The sequence below is a fragment of the Anser anser genome, assembly GCF_964211835.1.
Source record: "Anser anser genome assembly, chromosome: 3".
In the NCBI taxonomy this organism is placed as follows: Eukaryota; Metazoa; Chordata; class Aves; order Anseriformes; family Anatidae; genus Anser; species Anser anser.
Window position 1 is genome coordinate 118,860,227 of NC_139722.1, and position 23,383 is coordinate 118,883,609.

General features: G+C 47.9%; 2 protein-coding genes across 12 annotated transcripts in view; one reads left to right on the forward strand and one right to left on the reverse strand.

The window, feature by feature from the left end:
* The first annotated feature begins 974 nt into the window (after window positions 1-974).
* LAMP5 (lysosomal associated membrane protein family member 5) lies at window positions 975-13,511 on the forward strand. 3 transcript variants are annotated; one of them, XM_083828948.1, is made up of 7 exons: window positions 975-1,198; window positions 2,994-3,120; window positions 3,365-3,537; window positions 3,681-3,812; window positions 3,889-3,994; window positions 5,434-5,622; window positions 12,304-13,511. In XM_083828948.1, the coding sequence occupies exons 2-7, from the start codon at window positions 3,081-3,083 to the stop codon at window positions 12,480-12,482; spliced, it is 819 nt and encodes a 272-aa protein (XP_083685074.1). In that variant the 5' UTR covers window positions 975-1,198; window positions 2,994-3,080; the 3' UTR covers window positions 12,483-13,511. The 3 variants fall into 3 exon arrangements, with proteins under 3 accessions (XP_083685074.1, XP_083685073.1, XP_083685075.1); XM_083828947.1 differs by having other exon boundaries at window positions 3,036-3,120; XM_083828949.1 differs by lacking the exon at window positions 975-1,198 and adding an exon at window positions 1,714-1,855 and having other exon boundaries at window positions 3,036-3,120.
* Window positions 13,512-16,865: 3,354 nt separating this feature from the next.
* PAK5 (p21 (RAC1) activated kinase 5) overlaps window positions 16,866-23,383 on the reverse strand; it is a 122,180-nt gene continuing 115,662 nt past the window's right edge. For all 9 annotated transcript variants that reach the window (XM_083828917.1, XM_083828915.1, XM_083828916.1 and 6 more), the window contains 3 exons: window positions 20,861-20,986; window positions 19,248-19,382; window positions 16,866-18,551 (listed from right to left, as the gene is read on the reverse strand). In XM_083828917.1, coding sequence (XP_083685043.1) covers window positions 18,396-18,551; window positions 19,248-19,382; window positions 20,861-20,986 — 417 coding nt within the window. In that variant the 3' untranslated portion in view covers window positions 16,866-18,395. The remainder of the gene's footprint in view (window positions 18,552-19,247; window positions 19,383-20,860; window positions 20,987-23,383) is intronic.

Consider the following 23,383-nt stretch of genomic DNA (forward strand, 5'->3'; position numbering starts at 1 on the left):
CAGAGCATGCTGGAAAGGATCTGGCAGCTCAAAAAGGGTGGTGAACTTTATTTTATTTTTGTAATAAAAATATCTTCTAAAATACAGCTAGTGGAGACAGTGCTGTGAGCTGGAATTTAATACTGATGCATACTACTATGGTTTCTAGACAGAAGAAAACAACAGACCAGGTATGGATGGAACTGGATGGTGAACAACTGAACATTACTAGTCTTCCTAGGCTCAGTTACAGCCTAGCTGAAAATCACTGTTCTAGTTGTTAAAGAACTAACTGGAAATGGAGGACCTGGGTTCAGTTCACTTCCCTCTCTGAGGAAAATCAAATCTCCCTGTCATAATTCTCTGACAAATATCATATACATCAGGGGATTAGCTGGTTTTGGAGGGGAAAAAAAACTGTCCACAGCCTCCTTGTGAGTCTGTGCTCACTGCTCAGCCAGGAGTGAGACATTGATCGAGTCCGAGAGAAAACGTGCTGCTGTGAAAGCACAGAGCTGGGTAGCCTCTGTGTCCAGGCTCTGCTCCCAGAACTGCTGCGTATTTCATCCACTGAAAATTTAGCATAAAATGCAGACAGTAATTTGAAATTAAGTGATGAATTTTGTCAGCTAAGTATTTTGAAATAGTTTAAGTAGTATTTGATTCAAAAATTATTTGAAATTCGGCTGCTAATGTAACGAGGTGAGAATTTCTATTGAGATAAAATAGGCTAATCAATTTGAACATTGATACTGAGCTGAAGCAGTTTAAAATGTCACTCTCCACCAGGGTGATGGATTCCACTTCACTGAAATTTTATCCAGGGAAGCGGTAGATTCTCCCTCACTTAATTTCTTCAGATAAAGTCAGTGCAGCTGTGATGGGGAGGGTTGTGACACCCTGGTTGCACAGGCAGCCAGTTGTTCTTTCACTTCGACTGACTCATGGGTTGATCATTAGCTCACCTGTGTCCAACTGAGGTCTGTTTAACCCATCCCCCTTGAGTGCAGTCAAAGTGCGCTGCCAGAGATACAAGATACACCTGGGGGGCTGATTTTCTTGCAGACTCCATGTGCTGTTGCCCACTGGCTGGCAGTGGCAGGCAGACACATCCTGGAGCTGCTCGGCCAGAAATCCCAGCTCGCAGGAACACACCAGCGGCCGTTGCAGTGCTGCAGCCCCGCTGTCACCGCGCTGCGCGCTCCTTGCGAGGAGGCTGGTAAGAACGGCTGCTGGCTGGTAGTTGGGAGGTAGCGGCAGGAGGCTCAGCCTTCGGAGATGCACGGGCTCTCTCCCCACCTGCGGGTAAGAGCAGGTTGCAGAGGCTGGGCTGGCTCCAGGTGGTCCATTAGCACAAATCAGGCCTGGTCACAGCCGTTCGGCTCAGCTGATGCTGCACTGGCTCCCTCAGGTTAGAGCTCTGCTCACTTAATGTTTTGGGGCTTTCTTGGTGTGAGGAAACCTTAACCCTTTCTCTTTTCACCATGGAAAGCAGCATAAACCCTGCTCAGCAGGCTAGAAATAGGGGCGATGCTGAAGCTGCAGGATTTTGTTCTGTGCAGCTGGCAGGTGCAGGGAGAGTGCGGTTCTGCACCGTGGGGCTTGGGGCTGCAGTCAGCCTCCTGTCCCTGGCTCAGCTGCTCTCACTCTGCTGCTCCCTGTGCTTCCCTCCCACGCAGGCTGGGTACAGGGGCAGCTGCTCAGCATTATGTATTATTTGGAGGCTTAGAAGCTACCTAGAAACCTAAGAAATATTTTGAAATAAGTAGGAGGCGAGAGGATGAAATAGGGACTAGTAAAGCACTGCGGTCTTCAGTGAAAGGCCTGAACTCACTGGGGAAATAGTCTGGTGCAGTCAGAGGGGCTCACGTAGGAGGTAATGGCTTTTTGCTTTAAATAGTCCATTGCGACTGTTATCCATGGGTTTGTCTTGTATCACTACTGGCACAGATCTGGCCCTATTTTGAGGGGCAGGAATGAGTCCTTATCCTGAAACAAGATGGAGGGGAAAAGGCCAGAATGTAGTAAATACAGCAGGAAAGGAATTTGACAGAACACTTACAAAACCAAAAGCAAACAAACAAAAGAAATCGATGTGTTCCTTCAGTAACTTTTATTTTTGAAGAGCTGTTTCACAGCAAGACAACCATTCTCTGCAGGTGTGCCCTGGCAGGGAAAGGGCAGCTTCCCAGAAGCAGCAGCCTGCAATCAAAACTCCCCTTGTAGTACCTTGCTTGGCAAAGCTCTGTATTGTTTCCCCAAAACTCCTTTTCCTGAATTAGAAAATTGAATTGTTAGTGAATCCTTGTAAGGCCACGAGCTCCAAATAGCTGCTGTCCCTTTAGCATTTCACAGAAAAAAATATCCTTAGGCTCCAATTCCCTGCCACAACTGAGCTGCTCTTGGGACTCTTCTTTCTCCTCGGTGCTGCAAATATTTGAACTTGCTCTTCTCTTCCTACCTGATGTTGAAGCTAAAAGCTCTCGGGGAGAGGCAGAAGACCCCCAAAATTTTACCGTCGCATTGGTGGGCAACAGGGAAAAGCAAAAAACGCTGGGGCAGCCGGCTGCTCCGGGGTGGAGAGGGAGCCTACAGCAGGCTGCCGGCTTTGCTTCTCACCTTGCGGCCCCAAACAGCTGCCCGCGTCTCCCCAAGTGAACGCGCTAAGCAGCCGCTCGCCTTCGGCCGAAATTCCGGGCGTCGAGGCAAGCCTTCCTCCCGCTTAGCGCCAGGGGCTCGCCCAGGCAGGGCTGGGAGCCCCGGGAGCCCCTCGGCGGGGCCGGGCAGGGCAGGGGGGACCCCAGCCCTCCTCCCCGTGTGCGCCCCGTCCCTCGGCGTGGGCGCCTCCAGCAGCTCCGCGGCATCTCCCCTGCTGCTCCTCCTCCTCCTCCTCCCCACACACCCACACGCTCTTCCCCGTCCCTCCTTCCCGGCACTCCGCAGCGGAGTGCTTTTGCAGCCTGTGCAGCTCCTGCGAGAGGAGGTGTTTCAGCTTTTTTAAAAATAATTAGTAGTATTTTCTCCTTTTTTCCCTTCTTCTGTCCATCCCTCCGGAGCGGACCCTCCCGGAGCAGCAGCAGCCGCCGGGCCGAGCAGGGAGGATGGCCGGGGGGCGCCTCCCGGGGCTGCTCTTCATCTTGCGTGAGTACCGCGGCCACGGGTCGCGACACCCCCCGGGACCTCGCTGTCGCGACACGAAACCCTGTCGCGATGTGGCCGGCACAGAGCCGGACCCGGCGCTGCTCGAGCCCCGGGGCTGCTTCACCGCCGCGGGCTGCCCCATCGCTACTGCCCGCTCTGTCGCGACATGGGGTGCCTTAGTCCCGGGGCCGGGCTGGGGGGTGCCGAGGGGTGCTGCCGCCGCTCAGCGCCCCTCTGCCCGCAGACGCCGCGGCTCGCCTGGCTGCCGAGCAAGAAGTTGAAAACCTGTCCGGGCTCTCCCCTAACCCCGAAAAGGACATTTTCGTCGTGCGGGAAAACAGGACGACGTGCCTCATGGCGGAATTCGCCGCTAAGTTCCTCGTCCCTTACGACGTGTGGGCCAGCAACTACGTGGATGTGAGTGGGGCCGGGGGGCTGGGGGGTGCGCTTTGCCCACGCCGGCCGGGCTGTGGGGGGGCTGAGCAGGTAGTAGGGCGGCTGAGCGGCTTGTAGGGCGGCCGGCCGGGCTCGCCCCGCTCAGCCCCGCTCCCCGTTCATAGCTGATCACGGAGCAAGCCGACATCCCGCTGTCGCGGGGCGCCGAGATGAAGGGCAAGTGCGGCACCAACGAGTCGGAGCTGGAGATCTCCTGGCTGGAGCAAGCCTACACCCTCAAACTCTTCTTCCTGAAGGTACGGGGCTGGGCCCGGGGGCCGGGGTGTGCGGCCGTCCTGCCGGCTCCTGACCGCCGCTGTGTCCCCCCCGCAGGAGGGTCACAACACGTCCCGGGGCCAGGAGGCTTTCTGGAGGCTCGGCCGGATCCAGTTCGCCTACGACACCTCCGAGCGCACCTACTTCAAGGACGCCGTCAGCCGTAAGCGCCCCGATCGCGATTTGAAAGCACAGCCCCGGGGGGATTCCCGGAGTCGCGATTTTAAAGCGCATCCTCGGGGGATGCCCAGCGTCGGGGCAGCCAAACGCAATTTAACGGGGAAAACCTCAACCCCACACCCGCCCGACAGACTGGGACCGGGTGCCGTTTTTAAACCCTATGTTCATTTTTATGTTTTTCCTCCCCTTTTTATTCTTTATTCGTGTTTTTAATGACCGCAGCTGCCGCGGGAGGGAGCGCCCAAGCTCTGCCCGGTGCTGCGCTGTCCCAGCCCCGCCGGGGGAACCGGGAGGCAGCAGGACGGGCTCTGCCTGCCCTGGGCACTTCTGTCTCCTGTCCTGCGGGACAGCGCTTTAACGGCATCTAAGGTTAATTATTTCCTCAGTCCTGACCATGTCTGAATAGGTGGAAAAGCAGCGGGCTCCTGTGGAAACGATGAGACGGACGTCAATATCCCTATGCGCCTCCACACCCAACAGCTCCATTTCTCACTGGGTTTCCTTTCTTTTGGCTTCCATTTTCTTACCTTGTTTTTGGTTAGAAATGAGTTGCCTTGCGTTGAAATTTAAAATACTGTCACTTGCAATTTTTTCGTCAGCGAGATTTTCAAACTCCAGTGAATGGTGCATTACTAGCTTATGGCATAGAGCTCACTGGATGTGGAGCTGTTTTTCTACCCCTACAGTTCGTGTCCCCAAAACGTGGTGGTGGCTGTGCCTCATCACCCTCTGCAACCACAAAACGCTGATTGCCTTTCTGTGCTGCCGGATGGGAACAAAGGGCTGCAGATGAGCCGAGGGTGGAAGGCATCCCTCATTCCACCTTGCTGAGCTGCCTTCTGCCTTCATTTACAAAACAACTTGATATAACAAGAAAATATTTTTTTTACAGTCTATACTTGGGTGAAATGACCATGTTTTATTTCTGAGAAGTGTGCTAAGGCCTATTTTGCTCTGCGGTAAGGTCCCCAAATCGCAGTGCTCCTTCCGCCTCAATTCAGCGCCAAAGCGCAGCCGCAAGAATTGTTCTTTCCCAAACATAGGGAGTATGAGCACAGTCCGAGGCTGTATAGACAAAAATAGACACCATTCCTCTGGCTTTATGGGCTTCAAGTCCTGTGTTAGGAGTGTAGGTGGAAGCAGCAGAGCCAGCTCTCCCCTTTGTGCTGGCAGGACCGTGCGCTGCAGCCATCCATCCCCGATTGCGGGCAGGTGACCCCACTGCGGGTGCTGTCCTGGCTGTGTGGGGGTGCCATGCAGAGAGCACGATGCCACCCTGGGAGAAACTGCTGCTTTGAGAGCACTGGAGCGTGTAGCCACCGTGCTGCATACCCCATGTCCAATTTATTAGTTTGGTTAATAAAGTCACATCAGTCCCCCTGAGACAGGGCTTGACCTTGGCTGTTTCTGCCCCTTGGCCAGCTGGGAAGCACACAGCCAACTCGCACCGGCTCTCTGCCCTGGTCACCCCAGCTGGGAAGTCCTACGAGTGCCAGGCACAGCAGACCATCTCCCTCATCTCCAGCGACCACCAGAAGTCTGTGCAGCTTTTGCTGTCTGAAGTCCGCATCCAGCCCTTCGACATCACTGCAGATTTTGTCTTCAGTGAAGGTAAGGCACCGGGCGAAGGCATGTTCTGCATGCCCAACATGCTGTCACTGCCGCAGCTTTTGGGGACATCATTTGCTCAAGGAATTTGGGTCCCACCTTTATCACAGCACCATCTCCTCCCTCCAGTGAGTTGTGAGTGCTCCCTGAAGTCCCTCCAATCCCTTCCCTGTCTCCATGGTTTCCAAAGCCTTTACGAGCTTAGCCCAGCTGTTATTTGATCACAATGCGCGCTGTCATTGCATGTAGGTTGGCTTCTGTAAGGCCTCATCTGGCTGGGTTGCCAGCAAGCAATGGTGCTGCCTGGTCTCCAGAGAGCCCTGCAGGTAGGAACACCTCCTTAGCATTACCAAAGGTGCTTTTGGGACAGCTCCAGGGGCTTTTTAGGGCCACTGCATGTTGAGGAAGGATTGGTGCTGTAGTGGAAGGAAATACTTGCGATGCACATTGCTGGCTTCATCTCAATTAATGCTCTTTGAAAGGGTGAAAGAAGTGTAAAAGAGATTTCATCAAGCGACCATTAGGTGCTCTTCTCTGTGTTCTTGACTTAGGCAAGATGTTTTGGGGAGGTTGGTAGTTGGGGTCATCTGCATGGGGAGCTGCCCACGGCATAGTGAGGAGGAGGGTGGCAGCAACAAGATGAAGGCAGTGGATCAGCAGCAGAAGGCTGTGAAGGTTTAGTCCTTGACAGGATGAGCTGCCTGCCTTGTGGTTTACCTTTAGGGTTTGTGATGGTGTAGGGATGTCCCTGTAGCCAGACTGCAGGTCTGCTGCTGGGTGCAGAGAGGGGATGATTGAAACCCTGGCTGTGTCTGAAGTCCTGAGGTGCTGCTGTGATCGGCATTATGCTGAAGCTGACCAAGGGAGGAAAAGAGCTTTTCTCAGTCAAGTCTGTAAATGTGAGCTGGAACCACAGAGGAAGCCAAGGGTGGAAAGAAAATGACTGGAAGCCTTGTCCGGGGCAGCAGGGTGTGTGGGGCACCTCGTATGCCAAACACAGGGGACGCTGTCCCTCCTCTCAGGTTTCTTAAGTGTTAATTGAGGGTAAAAGAAAAAAGTGAATTAACACATGCTGTTTGAATCGCAGGGTCTCACTGAAGTCAGTAATATCACCAGGGGGCAAATTCCTGCAGGTTCTGCTTTCCTTTGTCCTGAGGAAGGCACGGAGCTCCTCCTGCCCCACTGCCACCTGCCTTTTCCATCAGGTTGAATGAGGGAGTGTAAGCACGTTCACCTCAGTTAGGGCTTTGACACTAGTTCCTTCTTTATACTGCTGCTTCAGCAAAGTGGTTAACTCCATTATTATAATAAGTTGCAAATAAAATATATAATAGCCAGATCTTTTAATAATCAGCTAGAAGGTGGTGGTGTTATTTTCAAGACCAGCATTAAAAACATGGGGCTTTATTATTTTGCAGGTAGGAAATATTTTAGAACACAATAAAAACCCATCACTGACTACAGAGCCGAGCACTTACACTCATGACTCACATTCCTCTCACTGGTGTAGTAAATACTTGCTATTGTGTATGCTGGCTCTGGCAGCGCTCCGCACAGCTGAATTACTCATGGCGAGGCCAGCGTTGTACGGAGTCGGTTTTATCGTGGGCACAAATAAATCTGTTTTCTATAGAAGTAGTATCACATTTTGCATAGGCTGCAGGGAGAAAAAGGCAAAACTTCATAGTCTCCTATCATTTTTGGTGGCAAATCTTCATCTTCTCCCTCTTCCTGGGGCTCCAGGCTCCCTGCATTCAGGGAGCCCTTGGAGGACATTTAAAATATGCAAGTCTGGACTCACGTTTAGCTGCTGTGTCTGTGTGCTACCAGACTTGTGAGGTCTGATAGCTCCCACTTGAAACAACCAGGCTCAGGGTTCATTGCCAGCGGGGACTGCATCCATTTTTCATGATACCCTGTTTTGGTATCAGGCTGTAAACTATTTGTTTTTCTTTGTTGGAGTTTTTTTATTATTATTATTATTTTTTTAACCCAGGACATAAAGAAACCCTGGTTGGTTTAGCAATCTTTGAATGCAGGGGGGGAATTCCTTCTTCTGAGGAAAGGACGATTTCTGTCTTTGTCAAGCTTTCTGGTTTGTTGCTGTTGCTCTTGTTATTAAATTACTTCTTGTTATTTAATTCTGCTGGAAGTTAAATAGCAAAGAGCACCCACCTGGAGAGGATGGCTAGAAGTGCCTGAGAGCGGTCATTTAAAACAGCAAAGCTTTAAACACGGGCTCTGCTGCTTCTCCCAGTGGCACGTCCCCACCAGCCCCGCAGACCGGCGTGTGCTCGGCACATGCATGGCAAAACATGATCCTTTGTGGGGTCTGAGAATCACTGCCAATCTTAAATTACAGTAATTAGCCTTCTCCTTTTTGGTTCATTAATTTCCCATTAGGTAAAATTCCTATTAATTATGAACAAGCTACAGAACATTTTAAAATGTTTTAGAATAGAGAAAGAGACCTGCTAGAGCAGAAGAATTGCTGAGACACAGGAGAGTCAGGCTCTTTTGCCACAACAAAATGGTTGGGAAAGGTTTCGTCATTAGACCTGACGCTGTCCTACCTCGAAGAGATTGAAGAACTTGGGGGGGGTGATTAGACTGCTTTTGTTTTCTGAATGCTTAAATTCAAGTGTTAGAATATCTTTTCTTGAAGACAACCAACTGGCACGCAGGCATATAAATATGTGTATTTATTTACACTTTTCACTACAAAAGCAGTAGAAATTTTTCATTCAGAGTTTGGATTTTTTTTTTTTTTTCTTACTGGAAAATGTGTACATTTATCAGTCAAAAGACCACTGAAAAGAGAGACAAATCAAGAGGATGAGAGGAGAATGTTTAAATTGGAGAAAGAACCCCACAAAAATTGCCAGTTCTTTTGATTTTCATGAAAATCACACAAAATGCCTATACACGGGGATGCAAAAGCAGAGAATTAGGGGCTGGGATCCCAGGAGCTCTCACCTCCCTCTGAACCACCCCAAACAAGGGCCGCATTTTCTCAGGGGTTCTCAGCACCAAGCAGCTCCTCTCTGCAAGGTGTGTGGCCACGTTTAAAAAGCAGCCAACCTTTTTATTTTTTCTTTTCTAAACCAATCACTTCTAAAAACCCATCTCAAAAATCCATCCTGTCATGCCAGACACTCCTGGGCTGTTTTTCCATCCATTTAACAGCCCTTGCACCAGTTCTCAGGCTTGCAGTCATGACTGCGGGAAACCACTGTCTCTTTTTTTTTTTTTTTTTTTCCCCTCCTTGCTGCTATTTGTTCTGCTGAAGGATGCTGAAACAAGAAAATGGGCCTGTTGGGTGGTTTCGTAGCCTAGTACTGAAATTGGACGAGCACTCACCATAGAAACCGTGGCGGTATGTGAAGCGCGGTGCCTCGTGGTGCCGGAGGAGGCACAGCACAAAGGGAGTGCACCTGAACGCCTCCTTTGTCATCCGCCCGCCGTCTCTGCAGTGGGGTCGTGCTGCGGGGTGGCTCAGCCTGACCCTGCAGGGCTTGGGATGCAGTCAAACTGCCAGCCTCACCCCAGTTGCTCATGTAGAGGAAAGTCACCAGGGACCCTTTGCGCTTTGCTGAACCCAGGGTAGGGCCCAGCAGTTCGGGCAGATGCTGAGATCTCTGTGACCTGAAGCAAAATCTCTGGGAAAGTTTGCTGGAGAGGGCTGTTTTCCTGCAGAAGCCATCGGTTTGACATATCTGTGTCCGTTCCCAGTGTGACTGTGTTTCATTTGCTGTGCATTGAGCAGCCCGCCCGTGGTTGAGCGGGTTGGATGTCTGAGTGGGGGTCTGTCTTAGACTTCATGTAACCCCCCCTCCCTTCCCACTCCCCCTTTCCGTTTTCCTTCCCTGATAGAGCAGGAATAATGCCCGCTACCTACCTGCCCACGGTGCTGTGGACCTCAGTGCCTACAATGCTTTAAATTCTTGGGATGAGCAATGCTATGTGGGTCCTAAAGAATATTGCCATAAATGTGCAAATATTTTTATTTGCTGTAAAGTGAATGTAGCGTTCATACAATGTTAAAATACAAACCTCATCCCCTGAGCCAGCAGCATCTGGACTGCCTTAGCTCCCCGACAGATGGGTTTGTGCTGAGCGCTCGCAGGCACCTCCCCGCCAGGTCCCCCACAGCCCCAGCCCCGCTCCCTGCAGAGCGGGGATGTTGGTGACCACCTGAAAGGAGCAAAGGGCTGCGGCTGGGCAAGGAGGAGGAGGAGGTTGTAAGGCCAGAGGCAGCTGCTGCTCACGTCTGCCTTCGCTGCCGGGGCGGAGCGCTTTCTGCCTAGGGAACACAGCAGTGTCCGGCTGGGAGAGCAGCACGGTTTGGGGTATGCTGCTGGAGACTGCTACCTTAGCTTTGATATTTTTTTCCTATGGGCCTTTTTTTTTTTTTTTCTTTTAATCCTCTTTAAAAAGTGTCAGGATAAAGAGCTATCTTCTGTGGTTGCTTGCAAGAATTGACACCTTTTTGAGTTGTGACTCAGACACTTAAATACAGCTGTGGCTTTCTGTGGATGCTGGAGTTTTGGCCATGTCTTCTGTGTAATCTATTGCTCTGCAGTCTGTTTACTTTGGCAAAAGATGGGAATTCAAATACTGCAAGCAGGCGCTTTAGAGTTGGGTTAGTCCTCTGTATCACAGTACTGGTGCCTTCAGCTTTGCCTTCTCTGGCTACAGACCCTCGCATGCACTCCGTTCCCTTAAAAGTGCTGCATTGCTCATGTTTAAGTAAATGTGCATGGGCAACCCTGCCCTGTTTGAGTACAGGTGAATGTCCTCAGCTGGATTTACACCAGGCTTGTTTCAATACTCCATAGGATTTAAGCTAAGCTGCTTTCAAAGCTGCTGCTTTGTGCCCAGATGTGGTCAGAGGTCGGGGTGCTGGGGCACCCCTGGCCCCGCAGCGCTGCCCCACGCAGCTTTTCCCGCAGCCAGGACCGGGCACACCAGCCTGTGCTGTGCCTCTGCCTCACCGCTGCAACTCTGCTCAGGCCTTAGCATCCTAAACTGAGAAGAATTCCCTAAAGCTCTGGAAATCTGATTTGGGGAGCTAAATAATAATCAGGGTAGCTTTTTTTGTTCGTTTTTCTTGTTAATACAAACAAACAAAACCCCTGCATTGCAGCAACTGCTGAATCGCTTGTAACAGACCTGGTGATTAATCACTCCTCTGGTGAAACAGTGAGCAACTGGAACTGAAAAGGACATTTCTTTGTTAGACTGCGTTTCACTTTGGCTTTTTTGTTTCACTTCATTTGCGGCTGGAAACGTTTCCTAACACATGGCTGCCAGCCTGCTGCTGGGAGGGGGGCGGCACAGCTCCTGGCGGTGCAGGCAGCACTGGCGATATGGATACATCCCTGCTGTCACCTCCTGCCTGGGCGCAGGGGGTCTCGGGGTTTTTCCTGCTTTTTTCCACATTCTGCTAGATTTGCAGTGCATTTGTTTTCACAGCAATTCCGGGTCTCTGTGTTCTGCAATCAGCTGCCTGGGGAACCCATCTGGATGGTCTTTACTGATGGGAGGAAGTAGTGATGCCCTTTGTATGTGCTTGTCTAACGTGTTGTTTTTTTTTTTTTTTTTTTTTCTTCTGAAAATTACTGCTGTTTTCCTTGTTTTCAGTAGGATTCTGGCACTGTGAAGAAGACAGTCCAGGGGCCAGAGCACTCTACCTTCTGTACCCATAGGTTTATTTTTGAGTGTTGCCATTCTTTTTGGTCTGCCTGTCCATCAACATGGATAAGCAAGGTTTCTGTGGAGAAAAAAAAAAAAGTAAATTGAGATCTTGTCTATCACCTTTAAGACTGTGGCAGTGTAAGGGAGTTGAACAGGAATTACCAGGGTAGTGCATTTCCTGTCTTTGGTGGCCACGTATTTGCAAGCTAAATAGAAAAGTGTTTTCCCATTGCAGCTGTGGTTATTTTCTGACAGATTATTGGACTATGGTGAGGATTCACAGGCCAGAGAGAAAGCCACTGGGGACACTCCCAATGCTTCTGCTCATCCTTTGCTATATTTGACAAACAAGAGGGGGGGTGCCAGGATGCTGTTTGCCCACAAACACAGGCGTGCTCTGCCAGAGCTGGCACGCTGCCCTTGGGCAGCTCGTAGGGAGGGGGAAATTCCTGTTGGATCTCCGTCAGCCTGCAAACAGAGGGGAAAAGCCCTTTTAATGATGAGGGTTGCTCTGATTAAATACTTACTGATGTTGCTGTTTCATGATATCACATTCATAGTCTCTAAATAAACAGAGCAGCTCTTCAGCCACAGTCAGGAGGCTTGTTCTTTCACTGCCCTGTTCTCAGTGTCAGTGCTATTGGTGTGGCACAGAGGACTGAAGATGAACTTCTGAGCCTGAAAGTCTTTTTTTCCACCATGTCGGCTGGCTTGATGGAAGATGTTCACCCTCCCTCCAAGCCCTGCATAGTGACTGTGATTTGACTCTCCTCCAAAGTAATTGATTTTCTCCCCAGGACGCTGACGACTGTTGCTGTCTCTCCTGGTTGCTGCAGCTATTTGTGCTGTGCAGGGATGCCGGTGCACAACTGACTTGTCTAGGACAGTTTCTCCAGGGATGTTGGTTTGGTGCAGCAGCAGGAGTTAATATTTACAGTGTCTCACTTGTTTCTCCATCTCCTTTTCTCTTTTTTTTTTTCCACCCAGAACACAAGTGCCCAGTGGACCAGAGGGAGCAGTTAGAAGAAACCCTGCCTCTGATTTTGGGCCTGGTACTGGGGTTGGTTATTGTGATAACCCTCTGCGTTTACCATATCCACCACAAGCTCACAGCCAACCAAGTGCAAATTCCTCGTGACAGATCTCAGTACAAACACATGGGATAGGTGACAGGACCGAGCAGCCCGAATATTTATCAGGTAGAAAAAGCAAAAGCACTTTTTTCTATGGGAGACGAAAGATTATAGGGGGAATTAGATGGTATTCACAACACCTAACCAAAGGTATTTTGGTATTTTGTGGAGACACATGAGTTAAGATCAGGCTTTATTGCAGTCAGTGCAGACACACAGCTTTCTCCATAAGATGAGGGCACATCTGATACTAGGAGTCTGTCTGTGGCACTAGGTGCTCTGAATACCTTCTTAATCAGCCGGGACGATCACCTGGAAACAAATACTTCACATGTCAAAGTCTAACACAGGGGGCCAAATGAACTGTGGTTTTGTTTTTTTTCTTTTTTCTTCTTTTTTTGTTCCTCAAGGGACTCTTACCTCCCTGATGCAATGCTCTTGGCACGTGTTCAGCCTCTGTGTTGGTGTGCCTCCAGCAAGCATGGCTGGGGGTTCAGGGCCATTGCACAGACTTCATTAAGGTCCTCTGAGAAAGGACACAAACCACATTCCTGGTATTTGCACTCATGTTAAGGAAAGCATGAAAGAGGTACAGCAGGTGTGTTTTGGAAAAAAGTTCAGGCCAGGTCCTCAAGCTGGTATAAACTGGAGTAACTCCAGCAGAGCAGATTGCAGCCAGCTGAGGAACTGACCCCATGCTTGAGGTGGAGTGAAGAAAGTTTGTTTTTGCTTCCTGAGCCACATCTGAGTTAAACTTATTAAAAAAAAAAAAAAAAGTATTGATATACAAATTATAAAGTGCCATGCTACTGCAAGTCAACTGAGAAATGCTTCTGGCTGGACATCCTGCACGTTTTGTGATTGTTGTTGAGATGTTACATTGCTACCTGCAACCGATATTTTCACAATGAAACAAAAAAAAGAAAACAGAAATGTTCAAGTTACTATGCAGATTATTCAGGTATAATCTAATGTAACACTAAAAATATAAGGAAACCCTTGAAATTTATCCTTAAATGTAGACCATTTTTAAAATGAATTAAAACATGCACATATATAGTACTTGATCTGCCTTCTTATTTTGAAACGGTGTAACACTTTTTGCTAACCGTGATATCTGGTGGGGCTGGTGTAACAATACATAGTCTGAAGGGATGGTTTTAAGTGTAGCTTTTAATTCTAGCAGCATTTTTGATGCAGATGGTTTGGTGAAAATACTCTGTGTCGGCTTGGTATTCTGTGGTTTGTTGGCAGTTTCTAATATTGTTCTAATCTCTCAGTCGTGTCTTTCTTGTCTGTTGTGGGCAATGGACATTTTCACTCGGGTGCCATCCAGTTTCTGCTGAAATCTTTGACATCCCTTGGCTTTGGTGTTACTGCAGCAAGAATTAGCCCAGTCCTTGTCTTAGTTGAGGGTATGGAAAATACCTTGTTCTTCTTGAAGTGATTTGAGCCAAGCAGGGATTCGTATGGCCTGTCCCCCTTCAGCTTAAAACAGGGTAATAAGCCAAGAAAATAGCATTTTCGTATTTTAAGCTGTTACCTGTGCTTATACATACTTAGAGCAAACGTGTGTGTTTAGGGTTTGTTTTTCAGCTACGCAGTAACAGTAAAATTAAAGCAGAATTAAATTACATTGAGGAACCGGCTCTACACTGAAGTGAAAGAGCAACGGTCTACCTGTCTGCGCTGGTCTGCACCCATGTGTCAGTAGCAGCAGCTGTACGTGCAGAGATTTGGCTGGTAAGGCAAAAATCCATGTGGGAGTGGAGACTTGTCCTGTGCTCAGCCAGAGCTGTTGGCATTTCGGAGCGTGTGACACCAGGTTGGTACACTTACGGTTTGACAGGGAAGATGGTTTGAAGGTTTACATGAAAAAAACACCAGTACTTAAAATGTTGGAAGAAAAACCCTTTGAATCTTTCAATTCAAACTGTATTTTTGCTAATAGTTAATTGCTGATTTTGAATTTTCCATCAACTTAAGCTCACCAAACTTACATTTTTGAAACATTAATTATGAGGGGTTAAAAAAGCTGTCCAACTTCTCCCACCCATCAAACTACAGCAATATCTGGAGGATGGCAGCACTTTGTGATTTCATTTACGTATATTTTTTTACATTTAATTTCATATTTAGCTTTTATTCATAAATGGCTTATGGACTTGGTGCTTAGGGACATGGTTTAGTGGGTGACGTTGGTAGTAGGGTGATGGTTGGACCAGATGATCTTGGAGGTCTTTTCCAGCCCTAATGATTCCGTGATTCTATGATCATGAGCTAGCTGCAGGCTCGACCACACTTTGCTTTATGGATGTTTATAAACACACTGTTACAACGTGAGTAAATACAAGAAACTTAGCAAGCTACTAAGCTCTATGAGGACCTGTAATAATTAAGCACTTACTAAAGCAGCTGTTAATGACTTGCAAAGGACTTATGAATAGAACTTTAATTACAATTTTCTGATGTATTGCTGAGGAAGGGAGTTACATTGCCAATAAATGCCCTGGCCTCTGCTACTGCAATTATGTAAGTATTTGCAAATTGTTTAAGAACTGTTGAACTGAAGGAAAAAAAACATTTATTAGGGACAACAGGAGCCCAAGGTAAATGGACCTGCTTGTTTGGCTCTGGCTTTATTGGAGAGACTATGGGTGAAATGTTCAAAGTTAAGTACCTTTTTTTTTTTTTAATGAATGATGCCTAATGTGTTTTTGAGACATTTACTGATGTCATTAACCAAAAGCATATGGCCTAATACTAAATCTCATTTGTAAGACTTAAAGAGAGCAAATAAGAGCACAGATATTCATTATCTGACTGATGCTGCTATGAGGAGCCTGAGTAATGCTTTTAATAGGTAAGTGCGCTTAATGATTATGAGCCAAAAATTAAGGCCATGTAAGGAAAAAGGAAAGGATTATTTTAGGAGACAGGGAAAGGAAGGCAGAAATGTTTTGATGGGTATGGTCTTTCTGTAGTACTTCATACACAAAGCTGTGTGGGTGTGCTAATCACTTCTCATAATTTTTGGTACATTTCGGCTGACTGCAATGGGACGCCTGGATGTTTCTGCCAGCATGTGCTGAGCCATGAAAGGGCTTTTTTTGTGGGTGCACCGAAAAGTTGTCCATTTTTCTAAAGACTGTGAGTACGCGTGTGTGTATGTGCTTTGGGGATGGGGTGTGTGCTGAGCGGCTAAATCATGGTGCCTTGGGCTGAAAGAGCTTCATCTCTGGTATTTCTCTAACTACATCATTTGCATCAGGCTGACGAGCCACGCTGGCAATTTCTGCCACAGGGAAGGTTTGTTTTGTGTGAGGGGAAGCGGCGAGGCTGCCGTGTGAAATGGCTGCTCCAGGCCTGCTCAGGACTGTCCTCCTCGGGGACAGGAGGGGCTCTGAGGGAAACAAACTCAATCTCCCAGGTCAGGGGTTTTTGCAAAGGCTGCTGAGATGCATTTGCATAATTATTTTGTCATTATTTTTCCTCTTTTTTTTTTTTTTAATAATTTATCTAGGGTATTTAGCTCATAGAACCACATGGTTTTGCTGCACCCTGTTGCACTGCACACCCTAAGCCTTTGCACTTTCCTCCCTGAGGCAATTTAGAGATGATTTTTTTTCTTTCAAACATGCCGAGGCTCTTTTTCAAGCATTATGCCTCTTCCAACTTGCTGTTCCTTGTTTGCTAAGTAAGTTAAATAAGATACATATATTTTTATATATATATTGCACATGTATACAAGGAACCTCTTTTTTCTTGTTATTGTCTTGGCCAAATATTATGTGTTGGAACACAATTTAGAAAACAGAAACAAGGTACGGAGAACAACCACACTGAAAACGAAATTATTTATTCATTTATTTAACTCGCATGTGCATTTGTCTCACCAGTAGCTGGTGTTCACAAAGAAAAAAAGAAAAAAAACTTTGAAACTGACAAAACTTTCAGTAAACTTGATGAACACTGTTTGAAGTATCTAATGATAAGAAAGTTGCAGAAAATTCTCCACTTGTACAATCTAAAATGTGCTGATTATTAAAGAGAAAAACCCACCAACCCTGTTTTTATTCAAAGATGGTTAAAAAAATTTAATTTTGTGTCTAGTATTACAGTTTCACTTGTATGCCATTGCCTTTACTGGTGCAGCCTTTTTTCCTGAGTTGTCAAGACTACAAAATACAAACACTTTAAAACTCTGTAGGAGCCCTCATTCTCTCTGCTGGGTTTCCGCGGGTCTGTACCGGCAGAGCGTGTTTGTGGCAGGGCAGAGGCTCAGCTAAACACGTTTTCTTTAGTAGGGTCTTGAAATGTGCAAACAGGGTTAAGAAGAGAATGCAGTGGGGGGTGAGACGCACACATATAAGAACATTTATTCAATGTTCAAGTTTGTGTTTCTCTCCCCTTCTCTTTTTTTTTTTTTTTTTAATTTACTCTCCCTTCACATGTCACTTTTTAAAGGACAGTACGAAAAGAGCTTATTTACTATTGGCAAATCTTTTGTCTGGGAGGAAGATCTTTAAGAAAACAGCTCCTGCCAGGTTTAGATGTTTGGTTATAATTTGCTACAATAAATAACAATTAATATATTCACTATGAAATTCTGTAATAAGAAATAAGCTGTGTCTTCACAAAACTGGCTTTGTGTTTCTTAATGGTATCATAAAATGAGGTCAGTAAAAAAAATTGGAAAAACATGGCTTTCATACTATACGTAATTAAAAAGAACTAGTTAATAAATAAATTTAATTTATCATTGAAATAATTATGAAGCACTTCTAAAAATTTTAAAGGCAAATCTATTTAGGCCTACAGTTAACATGCAAATTCATCCAACAAGTAACACAAAAATGTACCGCAGTAGTCAACTGTTGTATCAACATTCAAAAAGGTCTAGACAGCAGCACAACTTCTATATGGCAAACATCTCATAACGTATTACAAAGGTCTCTTCCAAATCTGGAGAACACCTTTGTCAACTTCCAGAGCATGACATAACTAACAGGTATTTCTGCAATAACAAAACTGACGTTGCAGCAGCATAAAATGGAGTGCCACGTTTTTAGATGACCCTTGAGCAAAGGTACGTCTGATGCGTTAGTTCCCACCAATGGAGAGATGAGGGAGGCCCTGACGACTTGCAGCATGCAGCAGAAGCTCTGACTGCAACCACGTAACCAGAAGCCCTGAGGGCAAGCACCCAATGCAAGTGCTCTGACAGTATTGGTAGCATCGGCTCCCGTTGCTCTTCAGGCTGCTGTGACGGTGGGATGAGTGCTGTCATCACCCCAATGGAAAATCTGCCAAAATTTCTTCCTTCCTAAAGGGCTTTTTTTTTTTTCCATATTCAAAAGGGTTAAAAAAGTAGGAAACTTTATCTTCTCAAATTCTTGCTAAGTTACACTTATAACTTCAACTAGCACAACAGTTACATGACAAAGTACTGCAAATTATCAAAAGTATTGTACAGAAAATTACAAACTCATTTCAAAATACATTACGCTGCTATGACTGAGATTAAAAAGTGCTTTTTTTTTTGTCAGAAAAATGTTCTTCTGAAATAGAAGTGCCGTAGCCTTTCCTTCTGCTCTGAAATTCTGGTGTTTCACTCTGGTTGTGCTCTCCACTATTAATTACCTTTTCCACCTTGTTTGCATTTGGTGCCTTCTGCCTGGATGGCCAAGATGAGAGTGCAGCCATGGTCTGTGGCAGAGCATGGCTATGCAGGTCGTGGCTAGGATCATCCCCGAGTCCTTTGCAGCCCCAGGAAGCTCCCCCTTGTTTTTTTTATTTCCACGGGGCGGGGGGGGGGGGGGGGGGAGGGGGGTTCCTTCACAAGGTTTTGCTCGCCCTTTCCCATGGCTCCCACGCAACCGCTGGGAATCCTGCACGGCCCTTACCTGGCCTCTGCGCCAGCCTCCTCCCAAAATGTCACCAGGTTCAGCGGTGTCTGTGCTGCCTCATGAGGGGCACGATGCAAGAAGGGGGCCCGGCCAGTTTGAGGAATGGGTGTCTCAACAGTTCCTGTGCCGTGGCTCTCTGCGAGGGCTCCCGCACCAGCATCAAGTCCAAGAAGCCCCGGAGGACTGAGGAAACCTAAAACACCATGCAGGCGTTAGGGGCAGACAAAGAGAAGCGGTCCCAGCCTACGCTGGGTCTTTGCATGCTATTTTCCTTGGGAAGACAAAGGACAGTGTGAGCTGTCCTATGATAAGGATGCACTGAAGGGGGGGACCATGCATCTTCTATGCGCCATTCATGTTGAAAGCATTGGGGTGCAGAACAGCACACAATACAGAGCTTTATATGCGGCATGTGAAAAGCAGTAACATGCCTGGTATTACTTGCTGAGGGTGTGGGTCTGCCTTTACCCGGATCACAGAATCATAGAATATCCTGAGTTGGAAGGGACCCACAAGGATCGGCGAGTCAAATGGGAGAGCCCCAAAGGCTTTGGCAGTGGGCACAGATGCACCAGCCCATACAGGGCTGGGCTCACGTGTTGCCTTGCTCTGGTCCTCAGGCAGGGTGGGAAGTGCCTGGATGGCGAAGCTCTGCCCAGACCCCCTGCTCCACCACTCACTGCTGAAGCAAAGCCGAGGCCAGGCACAGAAGGGCTGGTGTGCTGCTGGCTTACACCTCCTGACCTCCCCCAGCCAGTCTTATATAGCACCCACTGCTCCAGGTGGCACCCAAACACACACTTTATGCTCTGGGCAGGGCAATGTGTGGCTGTGACTTTATTACACCGTTTGTATGTGCAAGACCCTCATCGCCAGTGGAATGTCTGACCTTGTGCATGTCCTTCACCCGGGGCGGTAAGTTGTCCCGGATTCGGCGCATGGCTTGCAGCGGTGGCTCGTTGAAATAGGGCGGCTCGCCGTCTATCATCTCGATCACCATGATGCCCAGGGACCAGATGTCCACCTGCAACACGGGTGGTTCAGAAACACCACTGGTAGCACGGGGGGGGGGGGGGCGGCAGGCTCAGCACTGGGGTGCATGTAAACCTTACAGCACATGCACACCAGCTGTCTGCATCCATTGTAAGCCAGCAGTCTGGTGAACCATCACCTTTCTTTTTTTTTTTAACCAGCTGAAAACAATTTTTGTTTCTGAGTGCTAACATTAAAGAAATAAATTAGAAAGGCTGTTAAAAACTGTCTGCAGCTGTTTTAGGTGATGTCCACTGGCACCATGGCCAAGGCAGGCTTGTTGCAGAGGCTGACTGCATCCTGTGGTGTGGTGTTCCAGCTGCTCCCACCAAGTACTTACCCTGGGTTGGCCCCGCCATGCTACAGAAGCGTGCAGTGCGTGGAGGAGCGAAGTATAGCGGCTGCTGCGCAGTCAGTTACGCTATTTCCCCTGGATCCTACCAACTATAGGAACTCCTGCTTACGCTAAGGCAGATGCAAGCATTTACTACGCCCAGGCCCACTCCCAGCAGTCGCAGTTAGCACATTATATAATCCCTTTGGAAAATGATTCAGCTTCAGCTTTAAAAAACAACACTATTTTTTGTCATGGTCTACTGCAGAACTTCTCCAGAATCCCACTCAGCTGATGACTGTAATTTCTGTCATTTGCCAGCCCAAATACAGGCAAGGGCAGGTCATACTTACACACTCCGTTGCCAACACTCTCCTTTGGCTTCAATACTTTATTTTTTTCTTTGCCTACTAGTGGGAAACCTAATGTATCTTTAAGTTCAGGCACTTTATAATCCCTCCAGTGTTATTAACGGGCTAATAATAGCTGCTGTTATTGTCCCTGAAATGTCTCCTACAACACCACGTGCACTGGGTGAATGCCAGCGCCTGCAGGGTGCTCACTCTCAGGTAGGAGCTCTCCCTGCCAGGGCCAGCCCAGGCGTTTCTGCGCGATGTGAAGGTGCCTCGACTGCTCTCAGGCCTCAGCTGCACAGCTCCTCTCCGCCTCCTATGTGTGCAGAGAGGGAAAGAGCAAGGGAGAGGGCGCAGGGCTGCTTTCTGCAGCGGGTCCAACAGGCAGCATCAAGTAGAAGCTGACCATGCAGCGCAGTCCCTGTCTCTGTGGAGGGACGGCCAGGGGCTGACTGTCCCAGGCTGGCTGCACAAGTGCTGTGACTGGGAGCTTTGTAATGGGTGGGTTACGGCCCTGCAGAGCCACTGGGTCCCCCCGGTGGGCCCATTCCACTTTTATCTGTGGAAGTTCAATACATTGTTTAGTGCTCTAACCAGTTGTTCTCTACCCACACATCACAGAAAAATACATTCAAACAAAGCAGAGTGAATACTCTGGGGCAAACACAATTGCTGCTCTTCAGCACATTTGTGTAAAGGCGTTTGAGCTGCTGGTGTCTCTCTGGGCTCGGTGGGTTCGATTAAGGCACCGTGCGGCCACCCTGGGAGCCGTGCTGCACTCACCTCAGTGCCGTAGGGCATACGGGAGATCACCTCCGGCGCCATCCAGTACGGCGTCCCGACCAGAGACTTCCTCCTCGGCACCTCCTTTGACACCTGGGCGCAGAAGCCAAAGTCGGACAATTTGATCTGGAAAGCAAAGAAAAAGAAAGATCCCCTCTTGAATAACAAGGCACATGTTCGCCCCGGGCACAGGTGTCCCCAAGAGACCCCTGTCTCCAGCTGGAGCTGCTGGGGTTGGGAACGAGCTGCAGCGTTTGCGTGGGACAGGGCGGCTGCACAATTTTGGAAGTGTGGTTGGAGACAACAACACAATCTGGGGAACAGGTGGCTAATTAAATGGGAAGGAAAAGAAGTAGGAGAGGCTGGCAGCGGTGCTCGTTACTAAGATCACCTGTCATAGCTCCTTGTCTCTCAGCCAGCAAAAGCTACAGAGGTGATAGATAGCTTATAGTATTTTAAAAATATAACTCAGAAGGAAAGCAAAACATTCCAAACTAGCAGTACTTATAATTAATTTATTATTGCAAATATATAAACACCATGTTTACAGTGCACGTATGTATACTAATATTCAATAATATACATACTGCAAGTGGTACTTATCACTCCTATTATTTATACTGGGTTTATGATCTATGAGTTTTCCAAAAAACAGATTAAACAACTGGCATTGACCCCCTTTTCTTTTTCCACACAGAGCATAATTTAATGCTCAGAGAAAGCCATATCCCAGCCAATGATTTTTCAAGATGAGGCCCTCACACTGCAGGCTATCACTAGAAACTGTCTTCTCCCTTTAGTAAGGGAGCTAATCTGCAGAAGGCAGGGACAGGTAGAAGAGACGTTTCCAAAATGGCTGCAAGAGATGAGGGGACCTGCACCCAGTGCTGGGAACTCAGGAATTAAGGGCGGCACTGTCCTTGAGTAGCTGTGACAGTGACCTGAAATAGAAATAATGGGATATACGAGCACTCCGGAGAGCAGCTCTTCCTGCATCATGTGCCTGCTTGTACCTATATGCAGATTTTTTTTTTCCCAATAAAAATGCTGGAAAATTATGACCTTCCCGCTCCCTGTTGCTGTATAACACCAAGGTGAAAACTCCTCCAAGCCTAAACAAAATAAGCTGGGCTGAGTTTCAGTGGCATCATCACCTTCCAGAAACTGCTCGTTTCTTAAGGCTGAATCGCTGAATCACAGAATGGTTTGGGTTGGAAGGGACCTTAAAGCCCATCCAGTTCCAACCCCCCCGCCATAGGCAGGGCCCCCTCCCACCAGCCCAGGCTGCCCCCAGCCCCATCCAGCCTGGCCTTGGGCACTGCCAGGGATGGGGCAGCCACAGCTCCTCTGGGCAGCCTGGGCCAGGGCCTCACCAGCCTCAGAGTGAAGAATTTCTTCCTAATATCTCATCTAAACCTACCCTCTTTTACTTTAAACCGTTACCCCTTGTCCTATCACTACACCCCCTGACAAAGAGTCCCTCCCCAGCTTTGTTGCAGCCCCCTTTAGGTATGGGAAGGCTGCTGTAAGGTCTCCCCGGAGCCTTGTCTGCTGTGTTTGTTTGTTTTCCACGTATTTATTTGGAGGCCTAGAAGCTACCAGAGAGGTTTTCTTGGAAGCTGTTCCACATTAAGATAGCCCCAGAGCTACATCCCACCCAGTGCGATGATGGCCAATGCCCAAGGTCCATTAGCCGTGTATCCAATTGTGTACTCAGCACCTGGGGAATGTGGTGGGAGCCCAAAGCTCCAGGACAAGTCAAGTGGGAAGTTTCATAAATTGCAGTATTGTGTAGAGCAGCATTTTATTATAAGCACTGATTTGTTTTCTTTCGGATTCAGTACAGACCCTACTTTTTAAAAAACTAAGGGTATTATTTTTAACAGAATTGCAAAATGATTGTTGGTATTTCTGAAACAAAGCCAATAATAGCCAAGTTCTCCACGCTAAATGTATTCTTCAGGTTACAGGATGAAGAATGGGAGAAATAATGCATATTTTGGAAGCAGAGCCCAATCTCCTTTTGTAGGAGTACAAGAGGTTTTGCATATCTATTGCTCATTCGAGTACATAAAAGAAGACGATTTTCTAAAAAAAGATAATTACACAACACAGCCATGAAGAAATCTGCAATGCAGATAATAAGTAGTGGAGTAATGAGTATAATGAGGCACTGTATGCGGAGCCTGAAAGCAGATCAGATGCTATTTCAGCAACATGGATCAAAATTGCAACTGAAAAACTCCTACACACGTAGAATTTTCTTCCCCAACAGGATTAACAGGAGCAGCCTGTGACCGCTGCAGGAAATCCCTCTCTTGGTGATATGGGAAGCGAATTATAAAGGCGAGCCTTTGATTAGGGAATTGGAGTGGGGTTGAGAAGCCAAAGATCTAGGTTTGCTTCCAGAGCGCCTGGGTGCTCCTGGGCTCAGTCCAACCTCTCCCTAAGCCTTAACTTAGACATGTGCATAGCTCCACGGGAGCCACCCTGCGAACCCTGCCAACGGGACTCTCTGGCCGT